The sequence below is a fragment of the Paralichthys olivaceus genome, chromosome 11 (assembly GCF_024713975.1).
Source record: "Paralichthys olivaceus isolate ysfri-2021 chromosome 11, ASM2471397v2, whole genome shotgun sequence".
NCBI lineage: Eukaryota > Metazoa > Chordata > Actinopteri > Pleuronectiformes > Paralichthyidae > Paralichthys > Paralichthys olivaceus.
The window spans coordinates 17,382,738-17,400,728 of record NC_091103.1 but is presented as its reverse complement, the minus strand read 5'-3'; the positions used below and the strand labels follow the sequence as shown (position 1 = coordinate 17,400,728).

The 17,991-nt window shown below is 39.8% G+C and overlaps 1 protein-coding gene across 1 annotated transcript; it reads left to right on the top strand.

Annotated features, from left to right (window-relative positions):
• The first annotated feature begins 242 nt into the window (after positions 1-242).
• Positions 243-17,290, top strand: smc4 (structural maintenance of chromosomes 4). The gene is made up of 24 exons (XM_069534872.1): positions 243-428; positions 1,842-1,999; positions 2,976-3,166; positions 3,739-3,930; positions 4,971-5,147; positions 6,967-7,131; positions 7,658-7,785; positions 8,017-8,157; positions 8,381-8,531; positions 10,185-10,349; positions 10,461-10,694; positions 10,873-11,058; positions 11,270-11,431; positions 11,557-11,782; positions 12,120-12,196; positions 12,739-12,891; positions 13,047-13,173; positions 13,935-14,124; positions 14,671-14,815; positions 15,139-15,312; positions 15,683-15,865; positions 16,156-16,388; positions 16,481-16,664; positions 16,987-17,290. Exons 2-24 carry the CDS (start codon positions 1,852-1,854, stop codon positions 17,149-17,151), a joined length of 3,897 nt encoding a protein of 1,298 aa, XP_069390973.1. The 5' UTR covers positions 243-428; positions 1,842-1,851; the 3' UTR covers positions 17,152-17,290.
• The last annotated feature ends 701 nt before the right edge of the window (positions 17,291-17,991 follow it).

The following is a 17,991-nucleotide window of genomic DNA, read 5'->3' as shown; positions in this document are numbered from 1 at the left end:
GTAGAAACATTAGACTTTGAATCTGACAATAATCTCGCTCGATATAAAACAACGTGGAGAATATGGTTTTAATTACTGAGTGTTTTTCGTGCTCTCTTGTTATTTTTCTCATCGCGTCGCCGGGTGATCGCAGCGAGGCGGAGTTGGCTTCGTCCCCCTTTTTTTGAATCTCGTGTTTTTTTCCCCTGCCCTTTGAACGGTCCATGGTGCCTTGCGTCAGTTTCTAACGAATCTGGTTCGACGGCACAGTTTAGGCGCCATTTACAAGTTGGAGTTTTCAAGCAGGGCAGCGACTCGGGATGACACGGGGCTAATTTTTGTGGATTATTTTCTGCCGAATTCTGGATTCACGGACGCCTTTTGTTTTCTTAATCGCGATTCGGCTCGGAAAGGGAGACTTTTGGCGCACCGCGTGCATATTGTGGAAGGTACAAAGAAAGCTTTTTGGGGGAGAGTTGATGGCTGGGTTCCGTCTATTTGCTGAAGTGCGTTGCATTAGTTTCAAATCAGACTTAACATTAACAGCACTTATTAATTTGCGTTTCAACATTAGCTGCGGATCGAAAGAAACTGGCAAACTTTGACATACTCCTGAATGTAATGAGAGTTGTAGCTTTTACGATTTATTACACATTTAATGCAGCTTTCACCTTTTTTCGGAGACAGACGCTCGTTACAGTAACACGCAGTAGTCTAAGCTAATGTTAATGCTGTAGATGGGCGTTAAACTTTTTAACCACAGCGCCTTGAGTCTGGTTAACGTCAGCTTCTTGAGCTTAAGCTCACGCTGAGTAAAAGCTCTCCTTTCAATTCAGATAACCCCAACTCTGACTTTACTGCGTTGCCATAACGTTATACATCCACGACGCTGATAAGTTCGCCAGTCAAAGTTAGCAGCTATGTTAGCTTTAGCCTCGCTGCGCAACTAAACGTTAGATCGCTAGCTACGGCGGCTAACTTTGTCTTAACGCGAGCAAATGGGGGAAATTGCGCAGTAACGTGGCAAAGTTGTTTATTTCAATCGGGGGGGGGGGGGGGGTCAGGCTAGCGGCGCCCACGTATTAACGCGGCTAATATCCGTGTTATTACAACGCTGCAGTTACAGTGAGGATACAGTTTGAATGCGCTCTCCAACTAGCTAGTGAGTCACATTGCGTCGTCTGCACCTCCGCCCCCAGCCTAAGAAGAAGAGAGGATGGAAGCTAATGTCGGTGTCACTTTTAGATTTCGATGCTTTGAGGATGTTGCGTCTTTGCCATCGACCAGTGAGCCCGTTCAGATGCGTCTATTCCGTAAAGGTCGTTTAAGATAGCGTTAGGCAGAGCTGCGACCAGTTCGTGCAGATGCACAGGATTTGTTTTACAGTTTGCGTTAATCTTATTTTCACGATTTCACAACATGGCAAGGATTATTATTACACGTTTAGCTTTTTTTTCCTCCTCCAAATCCCACATTAGGGTGCACGAGGTTATTGAAGAGACACTCGCAGGAGGCCATTAATAATTTAAAACTTATTTAGGGTTATACTAGAATCTTATTCTCTACAATCACCACATCTCTGGTGTTATCAAGGCGAGAGCCTTTTTAATAATCCACTTTGTTTAGGTCGTACCCACTTGTATCCATGTTGTTATCTACTGGTGAAACAACTGCGTTACTTTATGAAAAAACTACGGACTACCCGGTAGATGGGCGGTAGTTAGATCTGACTGGGGTGATGATTAAAGCCTGACAACAGGGGAGCTGCGTGTGTGACCGACCCCCAAAAAAGGAGTTGGGAGATTGACAGGCACGAAACCCACTCATGGATATTCCCTTTTTTCCACCAATGACCCATTCAGATTTCAAACCATGCCATCTAAAACTGCAAAGAGCTCCACTGCCTCCGCCAAGCCAAGAGGGAAAGGGTCGCAGCCTCGGGATGACTCCGAGGACGAGCTGGATGTACCCCCACAAGAAACCAACTCCAATGGCAAAGAGGAGGCACCACCGACAACTGGCAAGTAACAAAGGCTGTTTTGGTGTCTGTGAATCTAAATAAGTTGTGTTCACTCAATGGCGTTTGCGTGTGTTGCTGTACTTGCTATTTTTTGCCAATTGGCACAGCTGTGGAGCCTTTTTTTCTTACTTAGATCTCAACACGTAGTTACAAAGGCTGATGTATATTTTTTCTAAAGTGCCTGCTATCAATAAACATCTCGTGATTTTTGAGATGATATCGTCGAATGCACTTCTTCCTCGGATCTTCTCAACTAACGAGGTGATTTGTTTCGGATGCAGAAGTGTTTTTATGTAGTTGATCAAACAGGGTGTTTGACTTTATTCTTATAACTTGATATTATGTAATTTGAATGCGATGCTTGTGGTGCATATTGGTATCAAGTGGTGTGTGTATCCTGTGTTATATGTTGAGATGTTAAGTATTTAATTTACAAGCATCGACCCCATCGCTTGTTTATGCTTATGTGAGCACAATAGGTTTTGGACAGGTCGCTGTGGCTCGGTGTGATGGCAACACACATCGGGTTTTTGCGTTCTTCATTTATAATCACAAAACAGGAATTCCCATTTGTGTGTTTTGAGCCCAGTCCGACATGAGTGAAAATGTGACGTTGATGGTCGAATTTCACACTTTACTTCTTCGCCCTCGACGGAATGAATGTGGCGCATCCATTCTCACGAATGAACGCTTCTCGTGGATTGCGTTTGTATAATAATGTGCTCCCGTCATAAGCGGCCATGGTAGAGTTCTGCTTTTTTGAGGGGGGTTGGCTCGTGTTTTCAGAACAAAGAAGAAATAAGCCCTGTCAACTTTCTCGGGAGTGGTGATGTGACTTTCTTGCTGCGCTGCTTGTGTTTTGTTTGTTTGTTTTTTTTCTGCTCCACCCCTCCCCCCATGCACCACTGTCCCCTCCACCTGAAACCTTTCGCAGAGGAATAAAAGTTTTACTTTACTCTTTTTTGTCATGCCACAGATCCGTCTCACGGGGAGGCTGCCGAGGCGGTTGATAATCGAAGTTTGGAGGAGATTCTCGGTAGCATCCCTCCACCCCCGCCCCCAGCAATGACCAATGAACCGGGCGCTCCTCGCCTGATGATAACACATTTAGTCAATCGCAACTTTAAATCGTACGCAGGCGAGCAGATTCTGGGGCCTTTTCACAAGGTACGGCCAAAATTACTTCCAAATGTAAACCCTGCGTGGGGAAACACGTTTTTAATGTGTTTACAGACTTAACATCATTTGCAGTGTTTCTTCCATTTTATTTGTCTCATTTTTTTTTTATTTGATGCAGCTGTAAACATGCTGCCTCATTGAGCAGTGGAAGACTCAAAAAGCATCAAATTATTGATGGTAGTTTATTATAACATTTATTGAGTTCAAAGGATTAAAAGTGGAAAAAGTCACACTCCTCCATTTTGATTTAGTGAATGTATCTTACAAAGGGTAGTGATATAATGGTGTGCTGACATTTCCCCTAAATTGTGACTTTCTTTAAAACTCTGTCTTTTCACCTTTTTCTGCTCCCCTCATAGCTGTGCAAATATGGGTTTATAAAAGTAAACCTTAACTACACCCACTCACACTACATTAGCTGTCACAATCTTACGATGCTAAAATGTTAGTATGTACTTCTAAATATGTCATTTACAGTATTTGTGTGTGATTGCAATATAATTTCGTATGATTATATTTTATTTTATTTTTTTTAATCTTCACTCTTTCCTTTCTCCCAGCGCTTTTCCTGCATCATTGGTCCAAATGGAAGTGGGAAGTCCAATGTGATAGATTCAATGCTCTTTGTGTTTGGATACAGAGCTCAAAAGATCAGATCAAAAAAGCTCTCTGTGCTGATTCACAGCTCTGATAAACACAAAGATGTCCAAAGCTGTACAGTGGAGGTGCATTTTCAAAAGATCATTGATAAGGTAGCTATATCTCTGACACACAGATACACACCACACCCACTCTAACCTCTCTTAAATTAATAAATATACAGTCCTAATTGAAGAGGAGCAACTAGAAATATTTTCTGGTGAATAGATATTTTTCTTGAATTTTAAATATTTTTTTTCCCTCAGTGCTCATTATATGATATTGCTATTCAGGTATTACACTTGTGACTAAACATTGATTGAAATAAGTCATGAAAGTTACAGCTAACGCCCACATGAGCCATATCCAATTCATAATGTGCTAGAATTTATCTGGTTATTTTTTAAATAATTTTTAAATGCACCATGTAGTGACTTGGCTCTAGTTATTTGATTGTACTGTAAAAAGACAATAAACTGGGTGTTTATATTAAGATAATTTTTGTATATTGCATTAGATCACAAAATATCTTAAACTACCTGCATTTTAGAGAATCAGAGTTAAATTTGTTTCTATATTTGATCTGCCATCATGGGTGTGAGTAAGTTTAGCTTTGGCCTCTGTTAAATATATCTAAAACTTTCTGTTTGAATACAAAGGTTCACAGAAAATTAAAATCAAGTTGTTAAACTAATTGCATAATTTTGACAACTTCACTGATGTGTTAATCTTCCTTTTTTGAAACTTTATATTTTTTTTATGAAGTGGTGTACACAGCACAAATACTTGCAATAGACTTGGTTCTAAAAATCAATACATTTCTTGCATCTTTTTCTATGGTATTGTTAATTGCATCTTTCTAACATGTTGTAACATTTTGTAAATGTAATAAGATAGAAAACACTCCAATATTGCTATATTTAGATTTAAGAAAATTTTCTACATGTCAGTGTAGTTGGTCTAAATGGGCTCTGTTCTTTTTAAACAAACCCTTTTTGTAATAGTTTTTAAAAGGGCTGTTTTTCTCTAACCCCCCTCTGTGGATTTGTCAGTATTTTGAGTGTTATCAGTTGATGTTTAGAGCTGTTTGAGTTTCTTCTGAGCTGTTCTGCTCTAAGCTGCTGTGTCTTCTACCCCTCCCCCTCTGAGCCAGGAAGGAGATGACTACGAAGTTATTCCCAACAGCAAGTTCTATGTTTCCAGGACTGCCAACAAAGACAATTCCTCAGTCTACCATATCAATGGCAAGAAAGCCACATTTAAAGAAGTTGGGGCTTTACTCCGAAGCCACGGTATTGACCTAGACCACAACAGATTTCTGATCTTACAGGTAAATTCAATTTTTTTATTTCAACTTCCTGCTGCGACCATTTCATTCTGTCAGATTTCCTGTTCTTCACCCTCTGCCCATGTCACAGTTCTGTTTGGCAAATGTTTTCACGGCTACCTTAAAGCCTTGTTTCTCTATGGGAATAACCTGTTGCACTGGAATTGGAAGAGAGAGGACGTGCCCTCTGCTAGCCCTTAGACTGCTATAGCAGCGCATCATGGTTTGAAACAATGTAGAAAAGTTGCGAACCATAATTTGCTGCTTTAGAATTTTAAGGAAAAAAATTCAAATTGACCCATGCATGGACCTGGACACAAAGAGCTATAGTTTTTAGAGAGGCAAACTTCTGTGATTGGGTTGACCCACCAGTGAGGATAGGTTGGATCTCCCTTCCCCTCCCTTTTCCCATCTACCTGCCACGCTTTAGCAGCACGTAAATATTGGCGTGTGAGAATAGACCCCAACCCCAATATTGGCAGTGCTGCTTCAGTGTGGCTGGATCAAACACCCTTCATTACCATGGCTTTTATATTGGTTCAGCTTTTTTTTTTTGCCTCCACTGAATTTTATGCATTTTTGTATTATTTTCATATTACTTTTCTTATTATACATTTAAAAAATGATTTTTATTTAGCATGGAGTTGGAACCAAGTCACTTGTTACATTCCTACTCTTTCTGATTGTATTACCTGTGTGTGCCTGACCCATTATTACTGATTAACCCAAGGTTTACGGGGGGGATGACTCATGTCAGCAAAACCAACGGATAATTAAATCCTTGTCGTATTTCCTAAATTTTTATTATTTTTTTACAGTATGTGTTAGTTTCAGGTGAACACAAAGTTTATACCCTCTTCTGTGGTTTTGTGGTTAGCTGGTTGATTACATATATCCTGCTGCACTTTTTTGTAAGTGTGTGTGCATGTTCCTTCTCTCTCTCGTTGGATGTTAAGAGTTTTAGCTATCTCTATGGCATGGCTGCATGACTATGGGAAGAGACTTCTCCAAGGTCACTTTTCTAGGCCTCTGTCTGAGGGGAAGCTGTCTATTTTGTGAACTGGTCAGAGCAGTGGATGACGTGGGATGCCCTTTTAGTTTCCTCTACTGGCTTCTCCTTTCTTTCATACATAAATATAATATGTGAGCTGCGTTTTCCCTTATACATAAATGAAAAAGAGTTTGGCACTTAGTTTTTACCATATTTAGATTACATTTCTTTTTAACTTGAAACGTATTATCTAGGAATATTATTCTAAGCCAACCCAACTAAAAAAATAAAAATGAACTTATGTTCAGACAAATAAAATTACAGAAGAGAGTTGTCTCTGACTTGAGGTCAAAGTATACATGTACAGTATATATGGTGTAGCTCCCAAGAGGTCAAAATTAGAAAGCCATCAAAGGTGTTTGTATTTAATTCACTTTAATTTTAACAAATGTAATTTTAACACAAATTATGTGATGGTTAGTAGTTTTTGTTTAGGCAGAGTGGTGAGGCTATAATGTGTTATTACTTATTTCTAAGTTATCCAAAGCATATTTAACACATGTGATTACACTATTTACTTATTTATCAGATTAAATCATAATTCATATTTTTGGGATGTTTGTTAGCTTTTAAAAATTTTAATCAATCTTTTTGTTGTCTTACTTTCTCTGTGTGGAAAAATAATTTGTGTTGTTCTCACAGTGAACCTGTAAAAAATGTATGTATGGTACACAGTACATGACTGTGTGTGGAGTTGAAGAGTTATTGCAGCTCTGTGTTTTCTATAAATGACTGCATGTATGTCTGTCCCTGGGTCTGGACTGTACTTAGGGTGAGGTGGAGCAGATTGCTATGATGAAGCCTAAAGGTCAGACAGAGCATGATGAGGGCATGCTGGAGTACCTGGAGGACATTATCGGCTCCTGCCGCCTGAAGGAGCCCATCCAAACCCTGGCCCGCCGCATTGAGCTGCTCAATGAGCAGAGAGGAGAGAAGGTGACATACGCTAATACAAAATCTGCTTACATATTCAAAAGCTGACCTGTGTCCTAACTTTATTTGCATTGTACAGAAGAGTTTCAGAGTATGTAGAGGTTTTCTTTTGTGTGAGAATATGTTTGAAAGTTTTTGATGCACATCTGTGATGAAAATTACTAGTTTTTGTTATCATGTAACTGCAGTATGTAAGATAAGTTAGTACTTTGCGAGGCCAACTGTCCCAGACATGATTCATTGATTTTCTTAGGAAACCTTTAGTGCGTGGACATGTAATTCTGAAGATAATGCTGTCTTAGTATGACTCTATTTTATTTTATTTTTTCTTTCATTTTATTATACTATTGTTACTGTAAGTAACAAGGTACAAAGTTATATTGATAATAAATAATTAGGGGACAATCTCTAATAGTTTTATAATGTTATTAATTTTATATATATATTTTTTAAACATGGGACTACTGTTTATAAATTGTGACTGTTCTGTCACCTGATATTAAGTTTTGCAATCTGTTAACTGTCCTAGCTAAACCGAGTGAAGCTAGTGGAAAAGGAGAAGAATGCATTGGAGGGAGAAAGAAACAAGGCTGTGGAGTTCCTCACTCTGGAGAATGACATTTTCAAACACAAGGGTCAGCTTTGCCAATATTATGTGTGAGTGCACCAGCATATTCTCTCTGTTCTGTACATTATGAATCAAACAATATAATAACCTCATTACATTTAATACAGATCCAACAGTAGCATAAAAAGAAAAAAATATGTTACATTTATGCAATAAAAAAAGTTTAACCTTCATAAGCATGACTCTTTTCTGGTGCCTTTCTTTTATATTTAAGTTTTATATCTTACTGTTTTTTTCCTGATACATCTCTTTGCCATTAGTCATGATCTGCAGAAGCGTGTGGTGGATAAAGAGCAGGAAAAGCAGAAGATCCTGGAGGACACAAAGGAACTCACTGAGAAAAATTCAAAGATTTCACAGGAGATGGAGAAAATGAACCAAGAGCTTAAAAATGTGGAGAAGTAAGGCTTTTTTTGTTCTTCCCTTTATTTACCAATTTAAAATGCTTACTGTCTAATTTTAATTTTAATCATTTTGCTGATGTAAGTTGTACCCATTATTCTTTGTATGCATGTATCATTTTGGTCCATTTTGAGATTATCATGGTTTATTTGATATTTCAGTTGAGTCCCACAGGACTGACTTGAATAAATGTACTCAGTAAAAATGCTGTTCCTCCACCAGGAAACAAAATAAGCTCAACAAGTACATTGAGACCCAGAAGGAGAAGTTCACCCAGCTGGACCTGCAGGATGTTGAAGTGCGTGAGAAGATTAAACACTCCAAGAGCAAGAACAAGAAACTGCAGAAGCAGCTGGAAAAGGATAAAGAAAAGGTGTGTTGGCCTTCTGAGGTCCACTATTACACAGTTCTAAAACTTAATTTGATTTGGTTACTCTGGTTTTCAATTATTTCACTTTGACAGAGTCACAGTGGAAATGTTTTACTGTATTCATAGGTGCACACACATTTGTTAGGAGACTATATCTTTAGCAAAATCTTTTTTCATAATTTTCTTTGATCATTTAATTGCATGTCCATTAACAAATACAAGGTTCTAAGTCAAGACAAGGTAGCACCAGTGGTATTAAGCTCCAGTGCTATTGTGTTGATTTTGTTTCATGTCCAAATAAGAAACCTAGACAGGTAAAATTATTATTAAATCTTTTTTTTATAGAAAACACTAAGACTGTTGTTTTGGGGTATGGAGGAAAATATGGTCAAGACTTCATTAACCTGCATATAAATGAATTGCAGGTATCAATAACTACATTTTAGCTTATCTGTGCCATGTTTCTTTTGCAATGAGATTTTAATGGGGTAAATTTAAAGTTGTTTACCCATTTAAAGTCAGTATAATAGGCATTATTTGATATATTAAATGTATTTCAGAGAACTTACAACTGTTCCTATCATTTTCCTTTTCGTGTTTTAGACAGAAGACCTGGTCTCTGTCACAACTATTGTTTTCAGATAAATGCAACTGACATTCTGCATGAAGCTCTTAGTCTTTCAAACAGAACATGTGTGCATTGCTACTGACATGGACAATCATGCTGGGCCATTTGTAGAACTGTGTATAAGCTGTGCTTTAAAAACATTTCTAATCCCTGTGTTTCTCAAAATTAATTGACATTCAGAGAGAAATAAAATGATCAAATTTCATCATCTGTCAAATTTCATGACAGGAAGGCCAGACACCTAAACTAGCCACTAGGGGGCTGTCAAGTAACGCACTGGTTGATAATCAGTGTGTGCGCGCTCTGTTTCAATCTTAACAATGTCCCTGTCCCTTAAACTAATATTTCTCTAACTTGAGCACTTACTGAAAACTGTTTTTACACAAACCTCAAGTTATGAGTTCCCTCATAACTGTGGATATATCTGCTCATCATCTTCTCTGCTCTAAAAGAACATGTGCTCCACCTACAATGACTGCTCTGGAAATGTCTTGGTCAGAGGGGGAGCTGGGCAGAGGCAGGCAGACCTCTGGGGAGCAGTGTTCTACTGTGTGGTAGTCAACTATGGCCTGGCTTGTGTAACACTCCCAGAAGCCACATTCACGTTTCACCCGCAGTTAACCCTACAAAACATAGAAACACACACACACACCACTCCTTGCCTTGTTTCAGCCCTGCCAAGCAGCAGACTGTTGTGCCAGTCTTAACCAGGGCTCACTCAGTCCTGAACGTGTGTTTATAGGTGATTACAGTTGTATGTTTTGGCCTGCTTCTGAATGTGTAGCACAGTTGCTCATAACTGACATTGATAAGAAACATTCAGTGTATTTACTGTCTACATCTTGTGTCAGAACGTCTCTACCAACCTCTTTTAACTCATCTAGTTTAAGAGGCAAAGTTCTAGGTCTCTGTTTGGTAGCAGCGTTAATTAATTAACTGTTGTAACAGGTGTAGCCGTTGTTGCTTAGAATCCACCTGAACACATCTCATCTGTTTTTATACGTTCTCCTCTCTGGCTCATCTTTTAGCTGGAGGAAGTGCGCGGTGTACCAGCCAGCAGTGAGAAGGCCATCTCTGAGGCAACAGTTCGCAAGGAAGAGCTGGAGAAGCAGAAGGTGAAAGAAGAGGAAAAACTTAAGGAGGTCATGGAGAGTCTGAAAGAAGAGACCAGTGGCTTGCAGCAGGACAAAGAGGTGTGTATTCTTTGTATTCTTCTTAATGATAGTTTGTTGCAATCTTTGTATCACTTAGGGTACAAAACCTTTTGTGTTTTCTAACCCCACCTCTCTTCTTGTATTTTCCAGACCAAAGAGAAAGAGCTGATGGAACTCAGTAAGGCTGTAAATGAGACCCGTTCCCGTATGGACCTGGCTCAATCGGAACTCGACATCTACCTTAGCCGCCACAACACCGCTTTGACACAGCTCAACACGGCCAAGCAAACTCTCCAATCCACCTCTGACACTCTGCGAGATCGCCGCACTGCCATCAAAGATTTAGAAGTCAAAATACCCCAGAAAGAGCAGGAGCTCAAGAAGGTATAAGCAAATATCAACATTGTTGTTTGGAAGGCATTTTATTGGAGCAGCATTTTATCACATCTTGTGTTTGGAAACCACGAAGCACAACTTTTTACTCACTACATCTGTTCAATATATCTGCACAGCAGGTGGTGTAAATTATGTGAACTTTTCCTTGAATTACTTCTCTCTGCAGGATGAGGGAGAGTTGGAGCAGCTGATGAAGATGGATAATGACACCAGAGAAGTGGTGAGGGAAATGAGGCAGAAGGTGGATGAAGCCAAGAGCTCTCTGTCGTCCAACCGCAGTCGAGGAAAGGTCCTGGATGCGCTCATGCAGCAGAAGAAGAGGGGCGTAATCCCTGGCATCTTTGGAAGATTGGTAAAAAGTCATATATTAATTTGACTAGTTTCTCAGCAGGATTTCATTAATGGTCATACAGCCATTGTGCGCAGAAAACCTTGAGTCTTAACATTGCGCAGATTAACATCAACCTCACCTTGTCAAATATATTTTGTTTTAAGCCTTCATTATGTGGAATAAAGCAGAATCCTATAGTATCTTTTTTCTGAACTACTTTTTGTGCTTTTAGGGAGACCTTGGAGCCATAGAAGAGAAGTACGATGTGGCTATTTCTTCTAGCTGTGGTGCTCTGGACAACATTGTGGTGGATACCATTGACACAGCTCAGAAATGTGTCACATTTCTCAAAGAACAGAACATTGGGGTCGCCACCTTCATCGGTTTGGACAAGGTAAAGAAAATTGTACTCAGTCTAGAAGCCTCTTTAATCACTTAAAGAGTTTCAGTTTGGCTAGGTATAATAATGAAATTAGTGGTTTGTGTAACACCCTCTTTCTCCTCCCATCCTTCTTTCAGATGAAGGTCTGGGAGAAAAACATGGCTCCCATTCGTACTCCAGAGGAATGTCCTCGTCTCTTTGACATGGTACGAGTGAAAGATCAGAGCGTGCGACCAGCTTTCTACTTTGCCCTCAGGGACACGCTGGTGGCCCAGGACATGGAGCAAGCCACAAGAATGGCCTTCCAGAAAGAAAAGCGCTGGAGAGTGGTCACCCTCAAGGGACAGATCATTGAGATGGCTGGTGGGTGCTTTTCTATTTCTGTTATAATTTAAACCCAGCTCATGTTTTCTTCATATAGTGTGGGCTTTCTACATGAATATAAGAAAAACTGTTTTCCTGCAGGGTCTTAAAACATCTAAAATTTAATCATCAGGATTTTAGGCTGTAAAAAGTCTTAATATGTTAAAATATTCAATGATGAAGTAGAAGTAATTCTTGGAATATTAATATTCCCTCATTTTCAAAATAATTTAATGTATTATGGTTTTAAAAAGTCTTCAATTTAACTTGTTGAAACCCTGATACATATTCTCTTTACAAGTCCTATTATTTGTGTCTCTGTCGTGGTTAATCACAGGGACCATGACTGGAGGAGGAAGAGTAATGAAGGGCAGGATGGGCTCTTCTATTGGCACTGAGGTCTCCCAGGAGGAGGTGAGTGCAAAAGACACAGGTATCGCCGGTTGTTTATTCTGAAGTAGAAAACTGGTCCAGCAGTCAGATACATATTTGGTGTCACTTATAACTGAACCTTTTCCAGATATGAAAATGTTTGTTAAATGTGTCGCATCTATCTGTTAACACAGAAACTCAAATAGCAGATTAGATGTTATAATTGTATTAGTTGACATGATGATAAGCTCTAACTGTGTGTGTGGCTAGCTTGCATCTATCAGTGTTAATTTTGTGAATGTGTTGATAATTAACAAAAAAGTAGAGATTAACAATAGGAAATGACCATTAAGTTCTTACTGCCATAAAACTATGTTGTTATACGCTCTCAAATAAGACTTTTTATTTGCTCCACTCCAAGTGGGTCAAGCAAGCTTCATAAACAATTCCTGCTGTAAACTCAGAGAGCTGAAGTTTTATTTTTCTCTTGTGATTTTCAGATGATTAATATGAGCCATTATTGTCACATAATCACCACAGCGGGTCGTGTACGAGACATGATCAATTGTATGTGTTCTCTGCAGCTTGATCGTATGGAGAGTAAGCTGAACGAGAGGGTGTCAAAGCTGCAGGGCTGCCAAGAGAGAAAGCTGCAGCTCGAGGAGAACATCCAGCGCCTCCGGATGCAGCTCCGGGACATGAAGAACACCCTGGAAAAATACGCCAACAGCATGACTGTACATCAGATACATATCCTCCTTTTCATTCACTGTTTTTCTGTCCCACTCATTTGTCTGTAGCTCAGTAATAACCTCTACAATTCACAGCCAACTTAGATGTATAAAAACCTTTCTTTGTGTGACCGAGTATTTTCCTTTTTTCCTTCTATCAGAGTCTTGCTGACCAGGAGGCTCACTTGAAACTGCAGATGAAGGAGCTTGAGGCTAACGTGATCGCAGCTGCCCCGGACAAGGCCAAACAGAAGCAGATGGAGAAGAGTCTGGATGCTTTCAAGAAAGGTGGGTTCCTGTAAACGGATGGAAAATAATGTTATTGATTGTTACATGGTAGTCATTAGTTGTAATTTGTGGAAAAAATTACACTCAACATAAGAAATTTGTCAAAAATTTCCCATTTTATCGTTACTTGTTTTAGTGTCAAAATAAACCTGAAATGTTTGTTTATCACAATTAAACTGCCTTCAGACAATCACTGAACTCTGGACATTTTCCTGAAATTTTCCGTATGTGAGAACACAAATGTCAGTTGCTGCAGACATTTTATGTAACTTCTCCTGCCAGCCCCCTAGTAAAATGTCCAAAGTGAGCCCATGTGGGAATACAGCAGGAAAATTCACAGCGAGTGAGTGGGTGTAATGATGACATTTCTAACTTGTGGTGGACACAAAACAGAAAAAAAGTATTAAAATATCTCAGGATGAAAAAGAGAAGCAGTACACTGGAACACACAGACAAAGATGTCAACTTGGAAAGAAAACAAGATTCAAGAGCTATTGACGATAAGATTTTGATACGAACAAAAATGTGTGATTTCCAAAGCAGAGTTTGAAGTCATATCCCGCCTCCTGCATGCTCTAGCCAGAGGACAACCTTGGCCTGAATCTTCCAGACGTTTTCTTGGAATTCATGTCAGAAAATGGTTTTGGATTCATAAAAATAAGTTCTCTCAGATGAATCCCACCATCTAACATGAGTTTAACTGTTCTATCTCATCCCTCTCTCTGTGCTCTGTCCCTTCACACCAACTTTTGCTCTCTCAGACTTCGATGCAGCTTCTAGTAAAGCTGGAAAAGTGGAAAATGAGGTGAAGAGGCTCCACAACCTGATTGTAGACATCAACAGCCACAAGCTAAAGGCTCAGCAGGACAAGCTTGACAAGGTCAACAAGGAGCTGGATGACTGCTCCTCCACCATCACCAAGGCCCAAGTAGCCATTAAGACAGCTGGCCGGTGAGGAACTGATGCACAATATGTCCATCACATCTAAGACCCATTAGGTTACAGGAACAATTACTGAACTTGTTTTTCTCCCTGGTTTAGTTGCTGCTTTCTTTGAGATGATCAATGTGGTGGTTGCAACTGAATCAGTCATTTAATCAATAGTATCTGTAGCAGGAACACTAAGATTGATCATGTGCTCAGGAGAGGCTGAAGTCTGCGGAAGCGAAACGACAGTGACGGCTGCAGGTGCTGTGGCTTGTTTAGCTTCATGAACTATCCAACCAGTTCAGAACAGTGTAGAAAATCAACTGAGACATTATATTAGCTGTCTGCACGCTTGGAGAAAAAAAGCCAGTACTCTAAAAGGAGGCTGCACTATCCACCTTTACTTAAAACCAGACTGTTAACAAGCAGAGGTGCACTGGTTGCTCCCGAGCAATACTCACTCAGTTTATGACAGAACGTGACACTGTCAGTAGTTTTACTTACACATATATTAACCACTACCACACAAAGGTTAATATCTGTCTTCTGCTGTCTGTGTCTACTCTGCAGAAACCTGAAGAAGTGTGAGGAGAGTGTGAGTCGTGTGCAGCTTGAGCTGGAAGAGAATGAGAAGTTGATGGCCGAGTTCACAGAACAACTGAAGAAGCTGGAAGACGAGGCTGGGGAGATCATGAAGGCCTGTCAGGAGGCAGAGGTTTGCAACACTTTCTTGCTTCAAGAACAAGAGAGAACACTTTCTGATGAAAAGCTCCAACATGAGTAAACTGTTGAGACACAATGTTTTTGAAATATGATTTTAAAGGCGAAAGAAACAGATACATTTGATCAATGTCTGCTAACCACCTTGTAATAAATGTTTTAGACAAGTATGCCAGTGATCAAGTAAACTTGTATCTTTCATCTCATTAATATCTCATCCTCTTCTTGCTGTAGCTCTGTGAAATCACCACATGTAAATGATTCTTATGGTAACACAAACAAGGTGAGCACCACTGTTTTCTCTCTCTCCTCCTCCAGGCGGAGCTTCCAGAGGTGCAGGAGCAGTATCAGGGGGTGCTGAAGGAGATCAAGGTTCTGCAGCAGCAAGAACACGCTCTGCAGGAGGAGTCCCTCAGCGTCCGGCTCCGCGTCGAGCAGATAGAGACGACCATCACCGAGCACAACAACAAGATCAAACACTGGCAGAAAGAGGTAGGATGGGAAACAGGGGGGGTTAATAAGAGGAAATAAACTATATACTCAGCAAAGTATTTGTTGAGACGGAGAGGAAAACAAGCCTCAAAACATCCTGTAGATAATTTATTTCTTCACTGATGTCATTTCAGTTTTTCAGGAGCTTTGCTAAATGAGGTGTTGAACAAATTCATCCACGTATTCCACGAATTGGCTCTTAATGAGTTTTTTCTTTTTAGAGACATTAGTTTTCTGAACTGAAGGCTGGTGTTTAAGGGATTTATTTGTCAGATTGTTGGAAGTTACAGTTGTTTTTGTCACAGGCGTGTCGGTAAACTAATTATTTTTTTCCCCGCGCTGATTAAATATTGTTGTTTATGTTCTTCAGGCCAGCAAGTTGTCCCTTCACACGATTGAAGACAAACCGGCAGAGGAACTTCCTGTTCTCACTCCTGCCGACCTTGAAGAAATCTCTGATCCCAATGTCATCATCAACAAGATGATGAGGTTAGAGACACAGTGCGCTCAGATGAAGCCAAACCTCGGAGCCATCGCTGAGTACAAGAAGAAGGTATGAACACACAAGAACAGGCATCCTGTCTAAGTTTGTAAATTCACCTGAAGCATTTCTTGACTTTACACCAAATGAACAGTAAGAGGCTAATTTCCCGTTGTTTTTAAAAGCAACTGTTGAAGTGAGGGGTGGTGGGCGGGGGGGGGGGACTCAGAAATGTTTTTCAGCATTCATGTCAAACTAGAAGTGCATACCTCCACCAAGGCTAGCACCATATGTCACAGACAAAAACCAAACCTCCTTGGCAGTGGTTATTAAACACTGTCATTATGTAACTATGTGTCCAGGAGGAGCTGTACCTGCAGCGAGTGGCTCAACTGGACGAGATCACGACAGAGAGGGACCAATTCAAGCGCGGCTACGAGGAACTGCGCAAACAGCGACTCAACGAGTTCATGACCGGATTCAACATGATCACAAACAAGCTGAAGGAAAACTACCAGATGCTAACGCTGGGTGGTGACGCAGAGCTGGAGCTCGTCGACAGTTTAGACCCCTTTTCTGAGGGCATCATGTTCAGGTGCCTTTTCTTTTTAGGTTCCTGTCAACACTTCTCTAGACATAAATCCCATCCTTTTGTTTCGACACTGATTCTGTTTCTGATGTGTCTAGTGTTCGTCCTCCAAAGAAGAGCTGGAAGAAGATCTTTAACCTGTCTGGAGGAGAGAAGACGCTGAGCTCATTAGCTCTGGTGTTTGCGCTGCACCACTACAAACCCACACCGCTCTACTTCATGGACGAGATAGACGCTGCTCTTGATTTCAAGAATGTCTCCATTGTTGCCTGTTACATTTATGTGAGTATGACAGTGTGTTACGTGACCAGACAAGCTGCATGTTCAAGTTATGTTCTAAAACTCTCTAAAGTATAAAAGTACATTTTAGGCAGAAAGGATCATGAAAAACATCTGCCAACGGAATTCTGAGTTAATCAGTGAACTAATCACTGACTCATGAGAACCCAGTGTTTGTTGTGTAACACTGAACAAGCTTCATTCTCAAGTTTACTATTTGACAGCACCTCTGTAGTAGCTATTCACTAAATAATCCTCAACTGAGATTAAAATCACAATCTCTCTTCGATCTGTAATTTTTGTTTCTCTCTCCTCGTCTCTGCAGGAACAAACAAAGAACGCTCAGTTCATCATCATCTCTCTGAGGAACAACATGTTCGAGATCGCCGATCGCCTCATCGGCATCTACAAAACTCACAACACCACCAAGAGCGTGGGAATCAACCCCAAAACCATCGTGTTCAAGGAGCATGACGCAGTCACTGCTTAAACCTCAACAGTCTCACGTCTTCACTGTTTTACTTTCTTTCACCCACATGTGTAAATATTTATATCTTGTTTTCTTTTACAATGAAATGCTGCTATTTTTTACTATCTGACCTAATAAAAGTTTCCTGGAAAAATCTTTACCTTAATGCTAACACTCATCACTGCTCACATGTACATAAACATCTAATATCAAGAGTTTAAATATATTTTGGTCAAACTTTCTCCAAACGTGGGCTTTGAAAGATATTTTTGTAACTTGGTCAAATGTTTTTTTGGGCACAAACTTAATTAAAAAGTTTTGTACCTTGACAGACTGTAGATTATAGCTCCACACATTTGGTTTTTGGGAGCAGATACTAATATTGGGGAGTAAAAAACACACATATATATACGCAGGTATATATTTTTAAAAATTGGCAATGCTTTCTAGAATGTCATTTTCAAACCTTTGATAAATGTAATTTAGGCTTCGTATTTTAGTTTATCTACAAACTTGAAAACTAGAATGTTCCTCTAGGATTTTCTAAAGATTTTGATTTGGATCTGTACCACATTACACAATATCAGTCCCCTAAATGTCTCCTTTTAAATTTCTCTGGTCAAGATCTGTGATCTGTGATTGTACAGATAAATCAATGTTGAAAATCACTTATTTTAAATTTTGAAGAAAGTGAAAAAGATTTCCTGGACCACACCAATCTGTCTGTCTTTACATGAGGCAACGTACGTCTTGGGATGTACGACCAATTTCACAAGAGATTCTGACAATAAGTGTCACCTAATCTAAAAAAAGTCACGCCTCACCCCTCGTGGAGTTTCATCGAAAAAAGTTTGGGTAGGT